Source organism: Rhinolophus sinicus, chromosome 2, assembly GCF_057876585.1.
Source record: "Rhinolophus sinicus isolate RSI-liver-muscle chromosome 2, RSI-T2T, whole genome shotgun sequence".
NCBI classification, from domain to species: Eukaryota; Metazoa; Chordata; class Mammalia; order Chiroptera; family Rhinolophidae; genus Rhinolophus; species Rhinolophus sinicus.
Window position 1 is genome coordinate 2,214,856 of NC_142502.1, and position 20,309 is coordinate 2,235,164.

The window sequence follows — 20,309 nt, forward strand, 5'->3', positions numbered from 1 at the left end:
TTTCTCCTCTGCTCCTCCGCCTACTGCCCCCTCCTGTCCCTCTCTCTCCTCCCCGCGTCCTCTTTCTACCTCATTTCACTGGTGAGGACCTTTGGTGCCATGTTACACGGTTGTGATGGAAATGGGCATCTAGCTTGTGATTTTAAGGTTTCTCCACTAAGTGTGATATATACTAAATGTTTGGGAATTTAGCTTTTACCAAGTTGAAGGTATTTTCTGCTACTCCTGGTTTTCTGGACGTGAGTGCAGAAAGTGGTGATATGCTGAGATTTGAGTGTCGTAAGGGTCCCTCTGGCCACTGTGAGTGGAGGGTCAGGAGAGGGCTGGGCAGTGGTCCATCTCTGAGGTGGTGGTGGCGACGAGGGAGTGGATGACCTGAGAAACACTTGGGTGAAATCGATGGGACTCGGTAACAGCCTGACGGGGAGAAGAGGAGAGGGAAACGTCACGATGACGCCAGGTCTTGGCTTGCGTAACCGGGTTGGCAAAGCTGTGCCGCAGGTGAGACTGACTCTGCACATACTGATGCGACATGTTTTGAGACAAGATGTTGAGTAGATGTTGGATAGAGGGACCTGGAGTGTGGGGGTGGTCGTCTCAGGCCTGGTTGACACATCGTCAAAACTGATAGGTGTGGAACAGTGGGAAACCGGAGTGAAGTCAGAATTTGAGGTGTTCCGGGGGACACAATACAGTAGCAATTTGGGGGAACAGCCAAAACAGTAGCAATAACCAGAGACACAGTTGAAAATAACTATTTATCTGGGGGGAAAAACTCAGAAATCGACTTAAGAGGTCATCACACTGCGGGGAAATTGAAGAGACTCTCATCTGGGCAGAAAGTTTGTTCGTACGGCCTAAATGTTACATCACAAATTACAGCAATTGCACCTAAATGTCTGGATAAGTGAATGATTATAAACTCCTGAAAGGTTCGTTAATAAACATGAACTAATAGAAGCTAATGCATTTTGCCTGTATGGATTAAACTCCGTACAGCAACAGCATATCTGGAACAAAGTGAGCAATGAGGTGGTTTAGGTTTAGAGTTTCCACTACGAGATTGGCAGTGCAAGTGTGTGAGCTGTAAAGTAACATGTGCTCCTGAGAAAACCTGCAGAATCACCCACTGAAAATAGCAAGCGTGTGGGAAAACATGGGGTTGGGACAGAACACTTAAAACCTTGGAAAATTTGGAACCAGAGCACTAACCAAAAAAAGGAAGAGTCCTAATTAAAAATCCTTGGGTAGAAAAAAATGTACTAGAGTTCTAATAACTGAAATAGGCCGCAGTACACAGAACTTTATTGTAATACAGAGAAAGGACAGGTAAGGACAGATGGGGGTGTCAGGCCTCAGAGACAAGGACAGAGACCAATGACTGCAGGCTTTGCCCGAAACGCGGTGATGCCAGCAGCGGGTGTTCTGGACCGTTGTCTATGCTTGCTTTCACAAAGATCCAGGAAAGCCATGCAAAAACATTTTCAAGGCTGAACATGTGGCCAAATAGAATCAAGAGGAAAAACATGGGGTCAGAGGGCATCGTTCATGGAAGAGTTCTCTTGCGTGTCTCGTTGTGTTCACTTGCGATCTCTGTGGCGACGTAGAACTTCCGTGTGCCAGAGAAATGTGCCTATGTCCACGGCCACATTTGCGTTGTAGCTATACCTTGTCAGTCCCAGCCCCTTCGATTGCAAATGCATTTTATGAAACATACGCCCGTAGCAAACCAAGCTGCGTTTCATCAGCAGCTTGCCAATGTGGGCTTTCCTTTTCTTGTAGAGAAGGCTGGGCAGACGGTAGGGAGATGCTGGCTATCTGCAGATACTTCTAGAAGCAGAACGTCATCTCGAATCACCTTGGCTACGTGCTGTGTGTTGTCAGCACCTGCCTTCTTACTGTTTTATTGTAAGATTTTCTCCTAAGTGGGAGGGGTGTTTCAGTGCCTGGGTGTGTGTTACTTATGGTCTAGTTGAACTTATCCTGACTGGGGACTGGGGCAGTTCTTTACCACACATAACCCCCACCTCTTGTGCAAAAGCAGTTTCCAACGCCTTGACTGTCTGTAAGAAATGTGAGCCAGTTTCTTCCAAAAAATGAGAATAGCAGCGAGAATCCACTTAAGTTCCTCTGAAGACAGCAGTTAGAGGAATTGAAAGAAGGCTCTTCAAACAAATATCACCTGCAGAAAACATGCCAAACTGTTCCATGCCACCATCAGGTACATTTCACGTTCTCATCATTCCATCCATTCTCCTTTTGTTTTTTTCTCAAGTGGAAAAATTAACCCCTCAAAGCAAAAAGGTACACACGAGGCTAATTGAATTGCAGAGAACTTGGAAGCTGCCAGTAATTTTGAATTGCAGTCACGGTAAATACAGCTTTGCATTCTTCTAAACAAAACCCTGCTTCTCTGATTTCACATTCTGTATCACCGTTTTTCTTCTTCATATGTCTTCTGTGAAGAAATTTTGAACAATCAAGAGAAAGACTTGAGAACAAAAACAGAGGTATTTTTAATGACGCGGGGTATGAAAGAAATGACACTCTTAGATATCAGCCTTTCTTGTGTAACGCGCTGTTCTGCTTTAGCTTTGATTATAGACTAGCTCCTGTTCAAGGCTGTGTCTCTATTTGATTAATGTGGAGCTTGGTAAAATCAAGTTCTCTGCTTCTGAATGAAGTTAATATGTATATTCTCTGAATTTAAAAGCTGGTCTCAGCTAATGTGAGTTGAGCCCTGTATATAACCCTCCCACGGAGAAGCTGACCTCTCATCCGACTTAAGATATAACACAAAAAGAAAATTAACATTTGAAATGTGTCCGGTCATTCCGCGATGACATAGCTGGAAAGCGAGTGTTAATCCGTATGGTGGCCACTGACCTCCACCTATGAAGAAGCATTCTGTGGATAGCGAACTAAACTTAACATTGTTACATAGATGATAATGTGACTTCACCCGTTTGTTTGGTGAGATGCGTCGGGGTTAGGAGGTGCCTATGAATGATTCAGAGACGATGGGGGGGGGGGGGTCAGACTCCACCTAATAACGCTGTAAGCACCATCCCACCCCACCCCAAAGGCAGGCGTTGCAGGAAAATCCTGTAAGAAGGCAAATGGCGAAGGTTCACTGGAGGGAGGGTCTGAATCGTGTTAAGGAAAAAGAGCCAGGACGTGGGACGTGTCCCCAGCTTTCGGGGAGGCAGGTCTGTGAAGTAGGTACGGTGACAAAGCCTGAGGGAAGTGAGTCCCCAGAGAAGAGAGACGTTCACTTTGCATAGTTGCGGTGAGACAACCTCATGTGGTCCTAACGAAAGGAAAATGGAGAAGCTACTTTACAAAAAATCCCATGTGATCACACAGCAGCGTCCCTGGGACAGTTTCGGAATAGGACAGGTGTGAAAGGTGACAAGCAAACACACCAGGTGAGTGCACAGAAATCCAATTAGAGCACCAGAAAGAATAGGCCCCAACTTGGGTAAGAGGTATTTTTAAACATGTATGTTGTCTTATGTTGTGCTTGGAACAAAAAGTCAGTAATTACTGCACGCTTACTGTGAGCGTGATAGCACGCCGTATTTCACGGAGGTCTCACCACTCAACGGCGACAACAACCCACAGGGCGAATAGCGTAGTGCATTTATTTCCATTATAAGAGGAAGAAATTGCAATGCTCGGCGTCCCCATAAGCCTCTCAGGGTCGCAGAGCTGGTAATGAGCAGAGCCAGGACTCAGCAGACCTACTCTCTGACCCCCAGCCTTCTTGTTTTGGGGTGCACTGTAGGGCAGGACAGTTAAAATGGCAGTTCACGAGTATCTACAAAAGAAAAAGCGATTGATAAAGAACCAGCCAAATCAGACTGACCTTATTTATATCAGCAGACAAACACAGTGCAGAGTCTTTGTCAAATAATTACACAAGGATAAAAGATGGAGTTACAGCTGTAATTAATTTATGAACCTGAAGGAGACTTTCCAGAGGCAGGGCACGCTCCTGTAAGATGCCCAGAAATGAGCACCTGCGGCCTCCCTTGTTGTAGGTCACCACTCAGAGGGCCGCCTCACCAGTCGTTTGTTACTGTCACACATTCCTGCTGTTGCCCCATACGTCCTCCCAAACACTGGCGTCCCTGGACAGCCCTCTCCCCGATCTCCGTTCCCTGCCTCCTAAACTCTCCTCTCAGTGTTCCTCCTGCTGGCTTTACCTCTGGCCCGGGTGGCCCGAGAACGCACTCCCTTTGGGACCCCCTCCAGCTATTTGCTCTCCCATCACCCCTCACACCTGAGTGACAGGTGGTTGGGTCAGTGTCTTCCCAGCTCCTGGGGACGGTTTCTCTCACATACACTGTGTTTTATGAACAGTAATGACAAGTTAGTTACTCTTTCTTGAATCAGTGTAGTTAACTTTCTCTCATTTAATTTTAGAGAAATTAACTCTGCCCCAAACAATTGAAATTGTCAGTAAAATCCTTTAAGGAATACTTAGATTCAGATACAAACTGTGAATTTTGCATGTCATGCTCAAACGTTGTAATGAGGGCCCATGATTGTCATATTGTTAACAATATTACAAAGCGTTTTATTGCAGCATATAAATAGATATTGTCCATATTGCTACTTTCACTATTTCTTAAAGCAGCACCTGGTTTCATACAGTAAAGACTAAAGAATCAGTGGCTTGCTCGTGCATGCGTACATATATTTAGGGCTACAAGTGCAAATGTAAAAGCAATGTAAATGGTTTAATATGCAAAACGTGAGCCAGCCCCACATACAGTTTGTGCAAATCCCGCAGCAGTTCCTGAGTACTTCTTAAATCATGAATTGGACCATGAAGAAACGCAAGAAAGTGTACAAGTGGCACCACTGGGAAGGGACATTGATATGCAAGAATCTGTTGCATCCACACCGAGGGAATGGATTTGAGAATTACATTCCCTTTCTCTTACCTAAGGGCTCTGCTTCTCAGAGTCTGGGACGGCGTCTGTCCCCAAGGGCACCATAGAACTCACCTTCATAGCTGTCACCTACTTGGGTTTTGACATGCAGGGTGAGAGTTTGGAATAGCACTTCTTGGATCCTGAGTGGACTTCGTCATGGCAGTGAACCTTCATGGTTACGGGCTGTGCTGTGCACAAACATTCTTTAATAATTGGTTGTGTGTGTGAAACATGCGGCTCCTAAAGCACGGGGCCCAGTCCTTCCTGGGTACGGGGGTGCTGTGGTATACAAGGATGAGTAAGTTCCTTCCTTGGCTTGGGTGGCCTAAGACGAGGGGACGACACAGACCAAGACAGTGATTTCCATGCAGGGGAATCCAGGGTGTTCGGGAAGCAGGTAGGATCGGGGCCTCACCCCATCCTGGGGGTCAGTGCGGGCTGGTGGAGGAAGTGACGTTGAGAGCTGAAGGGGGAGAGAAGGTCGGACAGACTGACGATGTGGGAGTGGAGGAGCAGCACTCCTAGGAGAATCTGCTTGTGGGCCCTCCCGGGCTGGGGGTGCGTGTGCAGGTGAGGACGGGGTCCTGAAGGAGTTTCACGGGTTTCATTTTGGAGTCGGTCTGGTTGCCCTGTGGGGGACGGAGTGAGGTGGGGAGACTGGAAACAAATCCTAGGGAGACACGGGGCTCTCTGACCCGAGAAACCACCCATGGGGGGAGGGGAAGGGCGATTCAAGGACACGATAGAGAGACTGAGTCACTGTGGGAGATGAAGAGGAAGGACAATGAAAACAGCTTCCCATATGTTTGGCCTGAGCGGCTGGGCGGAGGATGTGCTGTGACTGACAGTTACGGGGCACAAGCAGCCATGGGCGAGCAGGAGGGCCGTCTGGGATGCTGTCGCCCACCGGACACCCTGACATCCGGAGGACCTTCTCAGCAGGTGGCTGGGGCAGGTTTTGGCTCAGGACAGGTGTCAGCTAGAGACACCGAGGACCCAGCAGTGAGTGATGTTCAGCCATGGGAAGGTAAGGGGTCCCCCCTGCGTGGGTGGAAGCAAACCCCACCTTCCGGATCATGGAACTGCGACTTCAGTGAAACACCCAGGACAACACCTGCCAGCTACCCCAGCTGGGCACACTCAGAAGATGGAAGGCAGAGCCCGCTGGGCCAGACCGCACCTGGCTGCTTCAGGTAGTTTTGCATCCGATCGCGAGCTCCTCTCAGCGCCTCAGCCTGCGGACAGATGGCCCCACAATTTCACCAGCTAATGAGTCAGCAGCTCCTGTGATGGTGCCTTCCCTGCCTGGGGAGACCTTGAGTGAACACATGGGGGGAGATTCCAAATCACACGGGACGTCTCAGCAAATCCCCGGAGGACGTTCTCCTGCTCGTCTGTGGTGCAGGTGACCACTGCAACATGAAACAAAGCAGGCGGCTTCTGTGTGGGTCAGACGAGCTGCCACATGAGCTTGTTCGCCAGGCAGGTGCCCGTGAGGCAGGTCAAGTGTGTGGGGTGGTTGGATAGGGCCACCCCTCTGTGGGGGTTTACGGGCATAGAGATAGTCTCAATCCGTTTATGAAAAATGCCACATGGATTCCCGACCAACAGCAGCATCAGATGACGCACAACAGGCACCGTTAGCACTGTTGTCATTCAACGGAACGGTGACAGTCGTAGTGAAGTCAGAGAGGGGCATCCTTGCAGGAGGACGGGAGACTCTTAGAACCCAGAGGCGATGTGAACGGAGTGTTGGCCCCTTCACTCAGGAACCAGGCGGAGCCAGAGTGTGGCGAGTGGAATGTGCTCTGTACAGATTGCTTTTACTTTTGTTGGCGTTCTCCCCAGATGCTAGCAGCAGTCAAGCTGTTTGGGAAAGCTAGTGGGTATGGCTGAGTGTCAAGCTGCTGGGCACGCTGGCCTGAGCGGCCGGCCCCTCCCGTCAGGACTGCGGGTGGCGTGTCAGTGGGAGGTGTCTGTAGGTACATCATTACAAAACTGACCGCCAGTCCGTCTCCGTGAGACATTTGTGGCCACAGGTTTGGAGTGCCGTTCTGATTCAGGAGACGAGAGGGGCAGCTGCCCATGAGGAAGAGTGACTCTTTGTGGCTTTTGAGATTAAGCTGTGTGGCCACTGGGACGTAGCTTACATTCTCCCCATTTTAAGTTTCTTTAGCAGCGTCTCTACCAGTGCGACAAGTCGATCAGAGTCTTACAATGACAAAAATGGTCTCTGGAAAAGAAAGGCATAAAGGCAATATTCACAACAAGAAGCAGAATCACCGCTTCTCGGCAACTTGATTTGCCATCTTCCCGGCATGTGGGAGGAACAGGACCTCTGGACAGAGCTGCGGGGCGGAGGTGTCAGCCCACTGCCAGCGCCTCGGTTGGCATCACGTTCGTGGCTCCCTCCAATCTGGGCTTCGCTCAAGACAGGCAGACGGGCAGCAGAACAGGTGGCCAGCCTTGCTCGCTTGCTGCCCAATGGGAATAGCACTCCCTATATTAAGTAAGTGACCCGAGGTGTTGGGTTAAGTCAGTTACTAAAAGTGCCTGTGACTTCTCCTCACTGCTGCTGCCTTTGGAGGGTGCCCGCTGAGAATCAGCCCGAATGTTTACAGACTTCGCCGGAGGTGTGCTCTGGGACACGTGGAGGGTGACAGTCTCCATGCTTGAAGGGGAGGACTGTGGCTCCCTGGCCGTCACCATCATCATCGCTGCTTTGGCGACATGCTTTCTCGCTTCCGCCAAGCCTTCTCTAAATTCTATGGGGCACTGTTAGTAAGTACCTGTGTTTGCGTTTTTAAAAAGCAGTTTGGAGTATGCGGTGGTGTTTCTTTTCTTATTTTAAGATGGTCTCCCAATCTTATGTGGAAGCCAAACTGGCCAGTCAGCTAAGTAATTATATTTTCAAAGTTATGTATGACATTGGTAAACTTTTCCCCCTCACGTCTTAATATTTTACTTAGTATGAAACTTGAAGTATGATTTTTAGCACCTTCCTCATTGTTTTCTTTGTTCAGGTATCAAAGTGTTGTCCTTTATTTTTGTTTTTCTTTAAATTTTGGCTTGCACCTTTCCCGTTCTGCATCACATCCGTTCCCTGTCTAGTGTCACTTGATCTCGTCCTTGAGTTTGATGGCAGTCAGCTACTCTCGGATTTCTCTCTGCAAGTTCGGATCACGAGGGAATGCTGACCGTGAACTTCCCGTGGTTTGTCTCTGGAAAGGGGTGACTCGTTTATCAAGAGCTTGGAGCACAGGTGGTAGGATGGGCCGTGCTTACTTCTTTTTCTTATAGTTCCTCTCCTCACTTTTCTCTCATCTTTCTCTCATTTTATCCCACCTGTCTTGTCCTGTTCCTCCTCCCCTGAGACAGTCAGCTGGGGGTGGGGTCCTTGGTCCATGGGACTTTGTCACGAGGCCCCTCAAGCCCATCTCTCTGGTTCTTCGTCTTGAATATCATTTAGTTTCATTGCATTGTTGCTAATTTGTAGTTGTTTTCCCCCAATGCAGCTGCCCGGTTCTTTTCCTCATGCCGATCAAGGCAATGATTTCAGTTGGTCAGTGGCTGTTCACTGCGCCTCCTGAATGGCTGCATGGGGGCCTTTGGCCCGATTAGCTGCCGTCTAGCCTTCCCTAGAAGATTCTTGATCTTCTAGTCTAATCTTTGGATAAATAGGTTATTACAGAAATAAATGCTGGAAAAGACACAGCACTGTCCTTTTGTAATATGCCTTTGCCTCAAACCCAAGGAGCCTCCAATCCTTTTGAAGATAAACTATTGAGATGGGGGGGGTCCTTGGAAAATGTAACCCATCTGGCATGTCACACCCATCATGCCACCATGGTGGGGTTCAGAGGAAAGTGGGTGCAATGTTAAGAAAGCTCCGTGGGGAGGGTCCGACCTTCCTGGGCCCTGCAGGGGCAAAGACTCCCACGGGGGGCAGTGGGCTGAGCGCTCCAAGCTCTCAGGTGCCAGAGGTGGGAAGTACGGGGGTGGAGGCCCCACAGGCAGCGGGGAGGCACTGAGTGGGCAGGGACAGAGGAGCGGAGCTATTTTGGAACGTCCGCCTGGCAGGCCTTAGGCTGGCTGACGGGAGGTTGGGGCGACCGAAACCAGGAAGTCTTGTGGAGGTTGTCACAGTCAGCGGGTCCCAACGTGGGGGAGGCCCGAGCAGGCCCGGGAGTGGTGAGAACGCACAGGAGGGAAGGAGTGGAAAGAGCTGCTCAGGTCAAGTCCTGACACCCTCCATCTGAGGACGAGACTCCAAGGCTGGCTCTGCTCCCGCGTGGTTTTCCTTTTCATAATTTCCACACCACATGGCACAGCCACATGCAAAGCAAGAAAGATAGTATCACAGTGAGCTCAGGTTTCGCAAAGTGCATTGGCAGTGCCTGAACCTTCTAAACCTAGGAATTTTGTGTTTTTTACTTTCATTTTATTTTAAAGCGCTCAAGAATATATAGCATAACTGCACGTTGCTGCTATCACAGGTCCTGCACGCTGGTCATGACCAGTTAACAAGTCGCTTATTTAATGTTTTCATTTAGTGAGTGTTCCTTATCAAACATGACAGTCGCAATGTGCATGCCACATCTGCCCGTGGTGGGGACGTGCAGAGGTCTCCATCCACGCAAACACTCAGTACTTGTGTGTATACAGTGGCCATTTAAGTCTGAAACAAGTCGCTGCTGGGACTTGCCGTAGAGGAGCAGCGCTTGCTAAATAGGATGTTTAAGCCCATTTTGTAGATGAGAAAACTGAGGCTTATCTCAGTGAATGACTTGTTCAGTTACTCAGACAGTTCTTGATGAAATGCGGAGTGCGAGCCCGGCATGCTGGATGCAGAGCAGGGGTCCCCACGCAGTCCTGCCCGGAGTGAATTAGCCTCAGCTGCCAATGAGGAAAACAGCTCAAGGAACCATGCAGACGTGTCCGTCCGGTCCACGGGTCTCATATACGGCAGAGCTGGGGTTATCGTGTGTGGGGCCATGAGACATAATTCCAGCAGCAAAGGCACATCGGTGTCTGGTTCGGTGACAGGCACCGGACGGGAGTCCTGTGTGGCTTTCTGAGCTGACGGGTCTGTGTGTCTGTCTCGGCTCCGGGGCGCGCGTGCGGTGTGCAGGATCAGAGCCGGTGCAATGGGAGGATTTGGTGAGTAGCTCTCAGGGGCCCCTGCTGGGTGTAAGCGCCCTGGCACATCATCCCACAGGACTGGGGTTATGTCAGAGCCCCAGGAGCAGGGCCTCTGCCACTCCAGCAGTGGGTGCTGAGGACGGGCTTGAGAGCTGTGACGTGACCCAGTGCAGGAGCGGGTCCTGACCCAGGACCGTCACGTTACATTGCAGAGACGTGCGGCGTCTGTCCGTACCCTTCTCCCTCCAGTCCTCACCGGCCACCTCCCAGGGCCCTCGGAGCTCCGCCTCCCACTCTGTCTCTCCCTGGGGAGGGTCGTAGTCAGGACTCCCGGGCTCCACTGGCAAGATCGGGGGCGTTGGCAATGCTGGCGGTCCCACCTGAGCCCCTGTCATCATCGGGGGCTGACATGCTGGCGTGTGCCCCGCTGTGCAGCATGAGGGGCTGGGCACAGCCTGACGCACGGCTTCGGCGGTCACAGCTCCCCCCTGCAGGGCAGGCAGAGTGTGCTGCCCCAGCAAACCGCTCGGGGACGCTGGGCTCAGCCATTCGTGGAGAAGGTGCTGGCACCGCTGTGCCAGCTTCCTGAGTGACAGGCGACAGTTTTGTCCAGAAGTGCCAAATATTTGCCTATAAACTATGGGGAGTTTATGTAAGTGTGCAGCTTCTGGCAGCTGTCTTAAGAGATGTACTCGGTTACCATGCCTGTCCTACAGGGACCGGTCACGCAGATCTGGGGGCACAGCTGGCAGATCTGGTCCTGGAGACACACTGGGAAGTTTAACGAGTGGAACTGACCTGCCCTGTTTCACCTCCACTCTTCCCGGTGTTCTTTGTTTGCTCATTCAAGTAGGTATGTAACATTTTTATGTGGTACATACCCTTTTTTTAATCCTTTTCCTTGCGAGTTTGAGGGGACACACGTTCCCATGGCAGGCACACTCAGAGGTCTCTCATCAGGATTTCCCCGAACACATTACAGGGACATATCACAGTCTGTGCTCTGACTCCCAGGCTGACTCCCAGGGTTGGGTTTATCTTCCGTGAAATCAGACATGAATTCTGTTTGTGCAAAGGGACAACAGCCCTTCACGGAAGTAAAGCAACAGCATCAATTCACCCAAAAGCATGAGTCACACGGGGTGGGGACCAGGGTCTTTAGCACAGCAGCCTGCGTGCATGGACGGCTGGGGGGGCCCCGACACTCATCAGGGAGAAGGAAGGGGGCTCTGGTTTGCCTCGGGTGTGGGTGGATGGGTCCTGTTGTTTAAGCTGTTTTCACTGCTGTTGTTCCAAGTCGTCACTGAGGGACGAAGTGACATGTATTTTCACTCAACTGAAGCATTTCACTCCGTGCTGATGATGCCTGTAGAGGAAGGGGGGGGACAGACCCCCTTTCTCAGGAAATGTGGGTCATTTGAGAGAACCTGCTGAGCTTTAAAGCAGTCAGCCAGCTGGGCGGGCCAGGCCCCTGTGGGCAGCTGCACCTTTTAGAAACATATGCGTCCGTGGCCTGTGGACATGAGGACCCTTTTTCCTCCAAAAGAGGGGAGCCTGATGAATGTGGGGGACCCACGCCACTGTGAGACTGTGATGAGAAGCAACAAGCGTGTTGTGTGTCACAGATGTGTGTTTGGGCACCTGGCGCTGTGAAACCCTCTTACTCCCAAAGGCACAACAGGCCCTACCTGTGCTGGGACAAGCTGGGGAGACGTGGGATGAAGAGGGAGGGTTCTGGAGCCCAGAAAGGTTGGGTGGCCTTGTGGGCAGCTGTCTGCGGGGCCAGCGTGTCCTGAGCCTGACCTGCCTCAGGACGGAGGCTCACTGTCAGGCCCTGGCGCTCCTGTGGCCGGTCCCCACGCTGGGAGGCCTGGATGCACAATTCCTGTGATTTGTGCCTTCCCGGTTCCCCAGGTCACACTCTCCCTCTGTTAATTCCCACGGCTGTGGTGTCTTCCTCTGCGTTCACTTTCCACCTCACTCAGGGTTAAGCCCAGGTTCTCTTCCTGGTTGTGATTTCCTGGGAGCTAGGTGTGAGAGGTGTGTGTGAATCCTCGTGTGCATGTGTGGACATCTGTATGTGTACGCGTGTGTGCAAGTGTGCATGTGTGCACATCTGTGTGTGCATGTGTGGACATCTGTATGTGTACGTGTGTGTGCAATTGTGCATGTGTGCACATCTGTGTGTGCATGTGTGGACATCTGTATATGTACGTATGTGTACAAGTGTGCATGTGTGCACATCTGGGTGTGCATGTGTGGACATCTGTATGTGTAAACGTGTGTGCAAGTGTGTATGTATGCACATCTGGGTGTGCATGTGTGTACATCTGTATGTGTACACGTGTGTGTAAGTGTGCATGTGTGCACATCTCGGTGTGCATGTGTGTACATCTGTATGTGTACACTGTGTGCATGTGTGCACATCTGGGTGTGCATGTGTGGACATCTGTATGTGTACGCATGTGTGCAAGCGTGTATGTGTGCATATCTGGGTGTGCATGTGTGGACATCTGTATGTGTACGCATGTGTGCAAGCGTGTACGTGTGTGCATCCGTGTGTGCGTGCGTGGTGTTCATGTGTGCACGGAGCTGACTCCTGTCTCCAGCTCCCAGGATTCCTGTCCCTGTGCTGGTTCATTTCCTCTTGACCTTTGGATTCTGACCCTCTCTGTCCCAGCAGCCATGACTGGTATGTGCATACTCACTCCAAGTCTCTCCTAATTAACCAAGTGTGATGTTAGCGAAGCCAGTTAAGCCCTTCGAACCTCAGGTTTAGACCTGGGAAGCGAAGCAGTTGGGGTGAGATCCCAGGTTCTTCAGCGATCCAAGGCACGCCGTGCATTCCACATAACCATTCATCTAATCCTCATAACCCTCGGGAGGAGCACACTTATTACCCCATTTTACAGAAGAGGAAATTGAGGTACGAGGTCAAGTATACAGGGTCCCGTAAGTGTGTTGGCATGTTCCCAAGACTGCCTCTCACACAGGGTTTGTGTCCCGTCGCTCCCCTGGGGCATTTCCTGGACCCTAACCAGAGTCATGATTCCAGCGGGTTCGGTTTCCCCATCACCCGCTCCTGTCCTCAGCCTCGCCTCCCACTTCCTTCTGACCAGGCACCACTTCTCTCGCAGGGGCGACACTGCGTGGCCCCTGGGCTCCTTCTGTGTCCTCAGCACCCACCAGGCTGTATTGCTTCATGGCTCTGCTCTTTACCAGTGGCTGTAAGTGGCCCTGGTAAAAATGACTTAGTGTTGACTTAACAAGTGGTTCCCCCTCACGAGCTCCTTGGGGAGCTCTGTCCCTCCTCACAGGCGCTGCTGTAGTGGCGGGAATCTTATCCTCACCAGGCCACCGGGAGCGGTGCCAGCTCTGCCATCTCTGGCCCCAAACTGGGGCATGTGAACTAGTGACGAAACCCATGAGCAGAACCTTCCCCAGGGGCACTTGGGTGGCTTCGGGTCATTGAGTAAATCCCCTGGGTCTCATTCCTACTGCAGGTGGATTACAAGTGTTTCTTAGCGTTACAGGCCGTGGGCAGTGGTTCCGAGGAGTGGCAGCTTCGCTTGGCTGTGCTCACTCTGGGCGAGCTCCGAACCTGGGTGGCGCTCACCATCCACCTCCGCTGGCTCATGGGCAGTGCTGTCCCACCTTCAAACATCCTTAAAGCTAGGCTGTTTCGACCTTCTGTGTTTGCTCTTCAGCTCAGAAAATCAGAGTTTAACAAGTCACCTCTGAGCAAATAAAAGTGGGTGGATTCCTGCACACCACGTACTCTAGTAAAGTATCTTAATGGAAAAATACTGTTTCCCCGAAAATAAGACCTAGCCAGACCATCAGCTCTAATGCGTCTTTTGGAGCAAAAATTAATATAAGACCCAGTATTATATTATATTATATTATATTATATTATATTATATTATATTATATTATATTATATTATATTATATACGACCCGGTGTTATAGTGAAATAAGATTGGGTCTTATATTAATTTTTGCTCCAAAAGACGCATTAGAGCTGATGGTCTGGCTAGGTCTTATTTTCGGGGAAACACGGTAAATATGATGACATAGAATTTTTATAGACAAACTTGTTCCTCCAGCGACCTCCTCCATTTTCTCGTGTTAGTGGCTGGAAATCCCCTGGCCTCCCGACTCTACAGCCACGACACAGACGCCCAGGGTCAGCAGGGGGCCTGCCGCTGTCCTCTGTCGCACGTGTTTAAATGGCCAGTTTACACTGGTGACAGTGGTGTGTACTCTGCAGCACTGCAGCCCCCAGCTCTTCAGTACAGCGGGCGACCCCACGTGCCCCTCTGAGAATGGGCAGAATGCGCGAGCCTGCTGCCTGGGCCTGTGGCCCAGCTCCCGCGAGACAGCAGTGTTAGCGTTCACATCGCCCCGGCACGTGGCACATGCACCATGTGGTGGCTGCTGCTTACACGCTGTCCTCAGGATCAGGGACAGTGGCAGGGGGAGCTGAATACTTGCAGGAGCTGTGCTGGCCATTTCTGTGCCCAGGTCTGCGGGGGACAGACACAAAGTCACTGCAGACCGTCTGCGCGTTCCCTCTTCTGCACGGTTGTCATCACAGTGGAGGGCAGGGCTCCAGAACTGTGTCCTAAGGCCCCCCACAGACTCTGTCCTCACCACTTACCCTCGGACCCCGCCATCCTCCGCTTCCCTGTCCCCTTCAAACTGCTGGCGAGGAACGGAAGGGTCATTCCAGCATGCATGCTTGCCACTGCATGGCACTGGTGCTGGCAGGGGTCAGTGCAGCGGCTCTGTGAGATGCCGGCTGCAAAGAAACAGATGATGACACGGTGCCGCCTGCAGGGAGCTCTCAGCTTGTGGGGCGACAGCGGCACGAACCAATCATCCTCGTGCAAGCCTGCTGAGAGCGCGGACGCAGGTGCTGGAAACGCAGTCTGGAGGAGTGTAGTCTGGGGCAGCCAAGGCAGGCTTCATGGAAGAAGCGACATGTCCCACAGGATGAACAGGGTGGGCCGAGTGTGGTGGGTGGCAGCCCTGAGGCCAGGGCGTGCACTGCCGCGGAAGGCGTGGGGTCCCCAGGTTCGACGCAGGCTGCCATGGGTGCTCAGGTGTGCGCTGGGTCGCGTTTACTTGGCCGGCGGTGGCACTGCTCTGGCGGTGCTCAGCAGTGACACATCAGGCTTCCAGCTCAGAGCTCATCCTGAAGCATCTCCCCAACCTGCACCCCAAGTGCCAAGGAGCTCAGGGGTCCATGAGGGGATGAGGATGTCCCCTTTCTCTGAGTTCCCATGCCCGGAGACGAGCAAGCTGTTCTGGGGTCTTCCCACATCCCCTCCTGGCACCAGCACTAGCTCTGCTTTCTGTCGCTGGTGATGGGCCAGCAGGACCGACCTGGCTCCGTCAGAGGACAGCCCCGGGCCCTGGCTCTCCAGACCCTCGCTGCCCCCTCACAGTGGGCTTGGTGTCTCTGCCTCATCAAACGCTCTCCCCCGCTGTGGGGTCTGGGAAGGCACCGACTTACTCCCGCAGTTTGTCCTCATTTGTCCCTGGACCTGAGATTTCAGGCGAGCCGGCCCCCGGCCGTCCGATGTGAGCTGGATGTGAACCCCGGCAAGAGCAAGAACCGTGACACTTACTTTGTGCAATGGCATTTCGACACCAGCTCTTACTAAGTTAACAGGTCTGAGAGACCCACTAAGTGATGCCTGCGTCTCCATGTTTGAGTTTTAGGTTCCCCAGTTCATTCATGAAGAACAAGGAAGAAAGCTGGGGCAGTTTGTCACCTGTAATTCCTCAGTGGAGCCTTGTTCTGAAACGTCTTCCTCGGGTCATTGCCTGTAGGTTAAACATAAAGGCGGCATCTGAAAACCCTTAGAATTCTACTTCAGGATGGGTCAAATTTTACAATTAAACAGCATATTGTATAGGCCATTTCTCTTTTATATTCTTACTGCTCATTATAAAATGTAAACCTCAGCCCACCACCTTGGGGGAGAACGGCATGGTGAATTGAGACACACAGAAGGAACTGAGTCCAGGGTCCCCTCACAGGAGGGCTGAGGGACCAGGGTACTCAGCTGTGGACACGGGGGAGCCATTGTCCTAGCATCCTAGGAGGCCACTGGGGTGTCAGGGCCCCAGCCCCAGCTCGGGGGGTCAGCACGGGACTCCGTCTCTGGGAGAGACGCCACCAGGAGCAAGTCTTTGGCAGAAACCAAGAAGGGTGGTCCTCAGAACTGGAGTCACGTGAGGAGGGAGGGGCTGAGGCTGAGGCCACCCAGAACCCGAGGTGTGATGCTAACCTTCCTGGGGTCCTGGTCGGTCCTGGACGGCAAGTGTGAGAGAGGGGCCTGGCCCCTGTGTCAAGACAGAGCTTGGGCAGGGCCTTGGCTTCCAGGGGCAGTAACTGGTTTATAGCGTTGTCTCCTAGGACATCGAATGTGCCTCGTTTGCTTGAGAGTGAGGGTCATTTGTGCTAGGAAAGGTGACAGTCGCCCTGCAGCCCTCTGGTTCTTTCTGCCCTGGAGTGTCGTAGCTACTTCTTGCACTCAGGTGAGTCTTCAAATGGCGCGTTTGAAGCTGCGGGCTTTGTGTGTATTTCTTTGTGTTCTTCCAGGCGTGTACGGGTTGGCACATCGTGGAATACTCTGCTCGTGCTCTAATTTTCACTCCTTTGTCTTTCTGGCTTTTTTTTTTTTTCTTTTTTAAACTCTCCTCCTGCCTTTGCTCCTAACTGCAGAGCAAAGGTTCACTTAGAGCAAAAGCAGATAAGAAGAGACAGGGAGACAGTGGCTGATAGGGAAGAAGGGCACTCGGTTTGAGGGGCGAGTTCACGGCCACGGCTGGCCTGCTCAGGGTCAAGGTCAGAGAAGAATGGCAGAGGGGCGGGGGCACTGTCTGCTTTTACATCTGGACGAAACTTCAGCGACGTGGCTGCTGGCAGAATGTCTATTTTACCTTACGTTCTCTTTTTGGCTGTGTCCTACTTATTTTCTAAATCTTCGTTATCTTATTTAAATGGCAAATAGAAGAGAAAATAGTTATTATTTTTGTGGTGCGGTGATTGACAAAGCAACAACTCTCGTGTAATTGTCTTTCTCTTCGCCGTTTGACTTTCCAGACTTACCACTCTGCTACTGGTGCTGATAGGTGGGCAGCCAGGTTTTGTAACATGAACTAAATCCTATAGAATTCGTATCTGTGGTGAACAAATCTGGTTTCATCTACGAAAGTCCATGATCCAAAAAATGTATTCTAATTAGTAATAAAGTCACTTGGGGAGTAGACATCTAAATGTGCACAGTTCCTGGAGTTCTTGACCCTTTGGCCAAACTTTAGAAATTCATTTTTGGTCACCCGATATCAGCTGTGCCTTCAGGGTTGAATGTCGCCCAGCACAGCGGAAGGCAGAAGGCACTCAGAGTGAGAAGACCGGACTTTGAGCCCCTGTTGGCCACTTTCTCGCTGGAGTCGGATGCGTCGGTCCTGCTTCTTGGGACCTCAGTCCCTGTCGTCCTTTGTCACCTCTCCCCAGCCCTCCTGGGTAGGAATCAGGAATCGCACTGATGTACCTGTTGGGATGTATGAGAACACACACTGTAAAGTCTACACAGAGGCGCTTACCTGCTGGGAAAGACATGAAAACACTCTCCTCATCGTGCAGAGCGCAAGTCTCAAGAGAACCAAAATTACTTATAAGAAATTAAAAATAGAAGAATTGGAGGCAGAGCACTGAGTTTCTTTTTACAGACGACCCTTGAGCAACATGGGTTTGAACTGTGCAGGTCCACGTATATGCAGATTATTTTTCAATAAACTCCTGAGCTGTTTTCCATTTATGGCTGGGAGTCAGCGGTTGCAAAGGGCTGACTGTGTCTACACCATTTTATACAAGGGACTTGAGTGTCCTTGAATTTTGGTATCTGCAGGGGTCCTGGAACCTATCCCCCATGGACACCAAGGGGCAATCAAGTTTGTGAGAGTCCAAAGTTATATGCAAGTTTTTGACTGCACAAGGTATCAGGGCCCCAAGCCCCCTCAGTGTTCAAGAGTAAACTGTATGTTGTATTTAAGTGAAATGAAAATTGAGAAGAGAACACTTTGATCTAAATGATTGAGGAATACAACTGCCTGTGATCATCGACGTACCCTGCATCCTGAAGAATGCAGCTGCGAGAAGATTTGCTTCTGTGGTGGGAGGGAGGGTGAGATGCTCCAAAGAATGGAACAGCCATTGTATGGGGCAGAGGGGCTTTGAGGCGCCCGAGAGGAGAGTGAGGCTGGAAAGCGGAGGGAGAGAAGTGGAAAGATAAGGGGCCTGGGGCTTGAACCCTGAGGGGAGCCTGGGTGGTGCAGGAGACAGTGGTGAGACATGGCAGAGCATCCGGAGCGGGGCTGGCGGGGTGAGTACCTCCCAGGTGTGGAGACATATGAAGTTAGTTCTCTGTTTGCCGGATCGCGGCCACATCAGAGCACACCCTTTAAAAATGACTTACTCCATGCTGCTCTGGGAGTGATGTTAATATTAGAAGCATTTAAAAAGTCATATTCGCTACAAATAATCTACAACCACACTCATTTGCTTGAGAGGTTAAATCCCTTCTTTAAAAAATGAATTTTATTATCAAAAATTACAAGCGCGCATAGAAGAGTATAAGAAACCTCCGTGGATCTGTCACAGATATGTGATTTCAAAAATTATCAAGTAAAGGCCAGCCTTGTTTTATTTATGCATCTAACCTTCCTGTACCAACCCCCACCAGCTCCACATTATTTTGAGACACATCCTAATAATCCTATAATTTAATCCGAAAATCTCCCCTCCTCCTTTAAAGGGTAGAAAGTGAGCAGCCCCAACACCTACTCAAGTTGACAAATAAAGCTGATGTGAGCAAGGTTATTATTTTTAAACTCCCTGTAGTGAGACCGTGCGCCTCCCTGTGTCCCATTGGGTGTTGCCCAATTCTGACACCAGGAAGTCCTGCCTCGTGTGTGGAAAACTGGTCCTTCGTCCTGCCTCTGGGAGGACAGCCAGTGCTGGCCCTCCCCACCTCCACACCAGCCCAGCTCCCTGGGGGAGTTGTTGACGTATTGGAAGTATTTTCTGTGTTGGATTATAAATTCTCAAAATATGCAAACAACTCTATGGGAATTCTCCTACGTTTGCTAGAGTCGCGTACAATAGTAATAGGAGAGTTTCATCCATTTAACTAAAACTACATTGAAGAGAACTGCAGTCCCCCTCACACAGCTGTCTTTTGTGCTGGGTTACGAAGGGCGGTGTCTACAACTGATTAGTCAGAATGTGAGGAGAACAAGGGAAATAGTTCAGGCGCCATCGTCAGCCTCTGGCATGTGCAGTGCACTCTGCCTGGCTGCAGGGACATGCAGAGCTATACGCTGACGGAAGTTTGATGGGGTCCAAACGTGTAGACTTGCAGAGTCACGTTCACCCCACAACATGATGAGTGCCATAAGTGAGAGCGGAGTTCAGAGGGGGGAAGTCTTAGCAGCTGGGGTCCAGAAAGCTGGTTTCCTGGGTGTGGCTCGGGGACACTCCCAGAGGGAAAGCAGGGCAGGCAGAGTGGGAACCGTCTGGATCTAAGTTCCATGGGGGTTAGGTGAGCGCTTACTGCGATGACTCTCCTTGGCAGCGTGAGGCATTAAAGAGTGTACTAGGCTGAGGAACCACTGTGACCTAAGGAGCACAGTGACAAGAATGGGATGGCACTTAGGAGATTAATCTGCTGTGTTGGAGGGGAGGCCAGAGAAGGGTGCTTCGGAAGTTCAGGGCAAAGAAATGATAAGGCGGTGTCTGAAGCTGGACTCCGTGGAGAGCTCACGTGTGAGCCGGCAAAGTCGCTTATCACGGCTGAGCCAGGTTGCACTGGGTCTTCTGTCTCTTCCCTGCCAGCTCCCTTACCCACTGACACAAACGCAAACAAACTGACCTCAGAAGAAGCAGATTAGCTCAGGGAACAGACGAGACCTTTAAAACCCTGAGAGATTTCAGAAAATAGGACACTAACGGCATAAATCAAACAGGATGAAATGAAGGAGGAATCACCGTGGAAGAAGAAAGCGTTCTTCCAGATTTAAGATATGATTGCTGGGGGAAAAAAACACCAGAAAAGTTAGGAAAATGTTGAGGAATTCTTCTAGTATGTAGATGTAGGAAACAGACAGAGAACATATGATCAAAAAGAGGAGAAACCTCATTCGATCTT

The 20,309-nt window shown here is 50.9% G+C and overlaps 1 protein-coding gene across 5 annotated transcripts in view; it reads left to right on the forward strand.

Annotated features, from left to right (window-relative positions):
• The window catches only part of RPS6KA2 (ribosomal protein S6 kinase A2), a 299,783-nt gene that overhangs the window by 105,785 nt on the left and 173,689 nt on the right, over nucleotides 1-20,309 (forward strand). The window contains exon 1 of one of the 5 annotated variants that reach the window (XM_074333817.2): nucleotides 7,516-7,724. The exons of the other annotated variants lie outside the window; for them this stretch is intronic. Within the exon in view, the coding sequence (XP_074189918.1) occupies nucleotides 7,674-7,724 (51 nt within the window). The 5' untranslated portion in view covers nucleotides 7,516-7,673. Of the gene's footprint in view, nucleotides 1-7,515; nucleotides 7,725-20,309 lie in introns of those variants that run through there. 5 annotated transcript variants of the gene reach the window in all.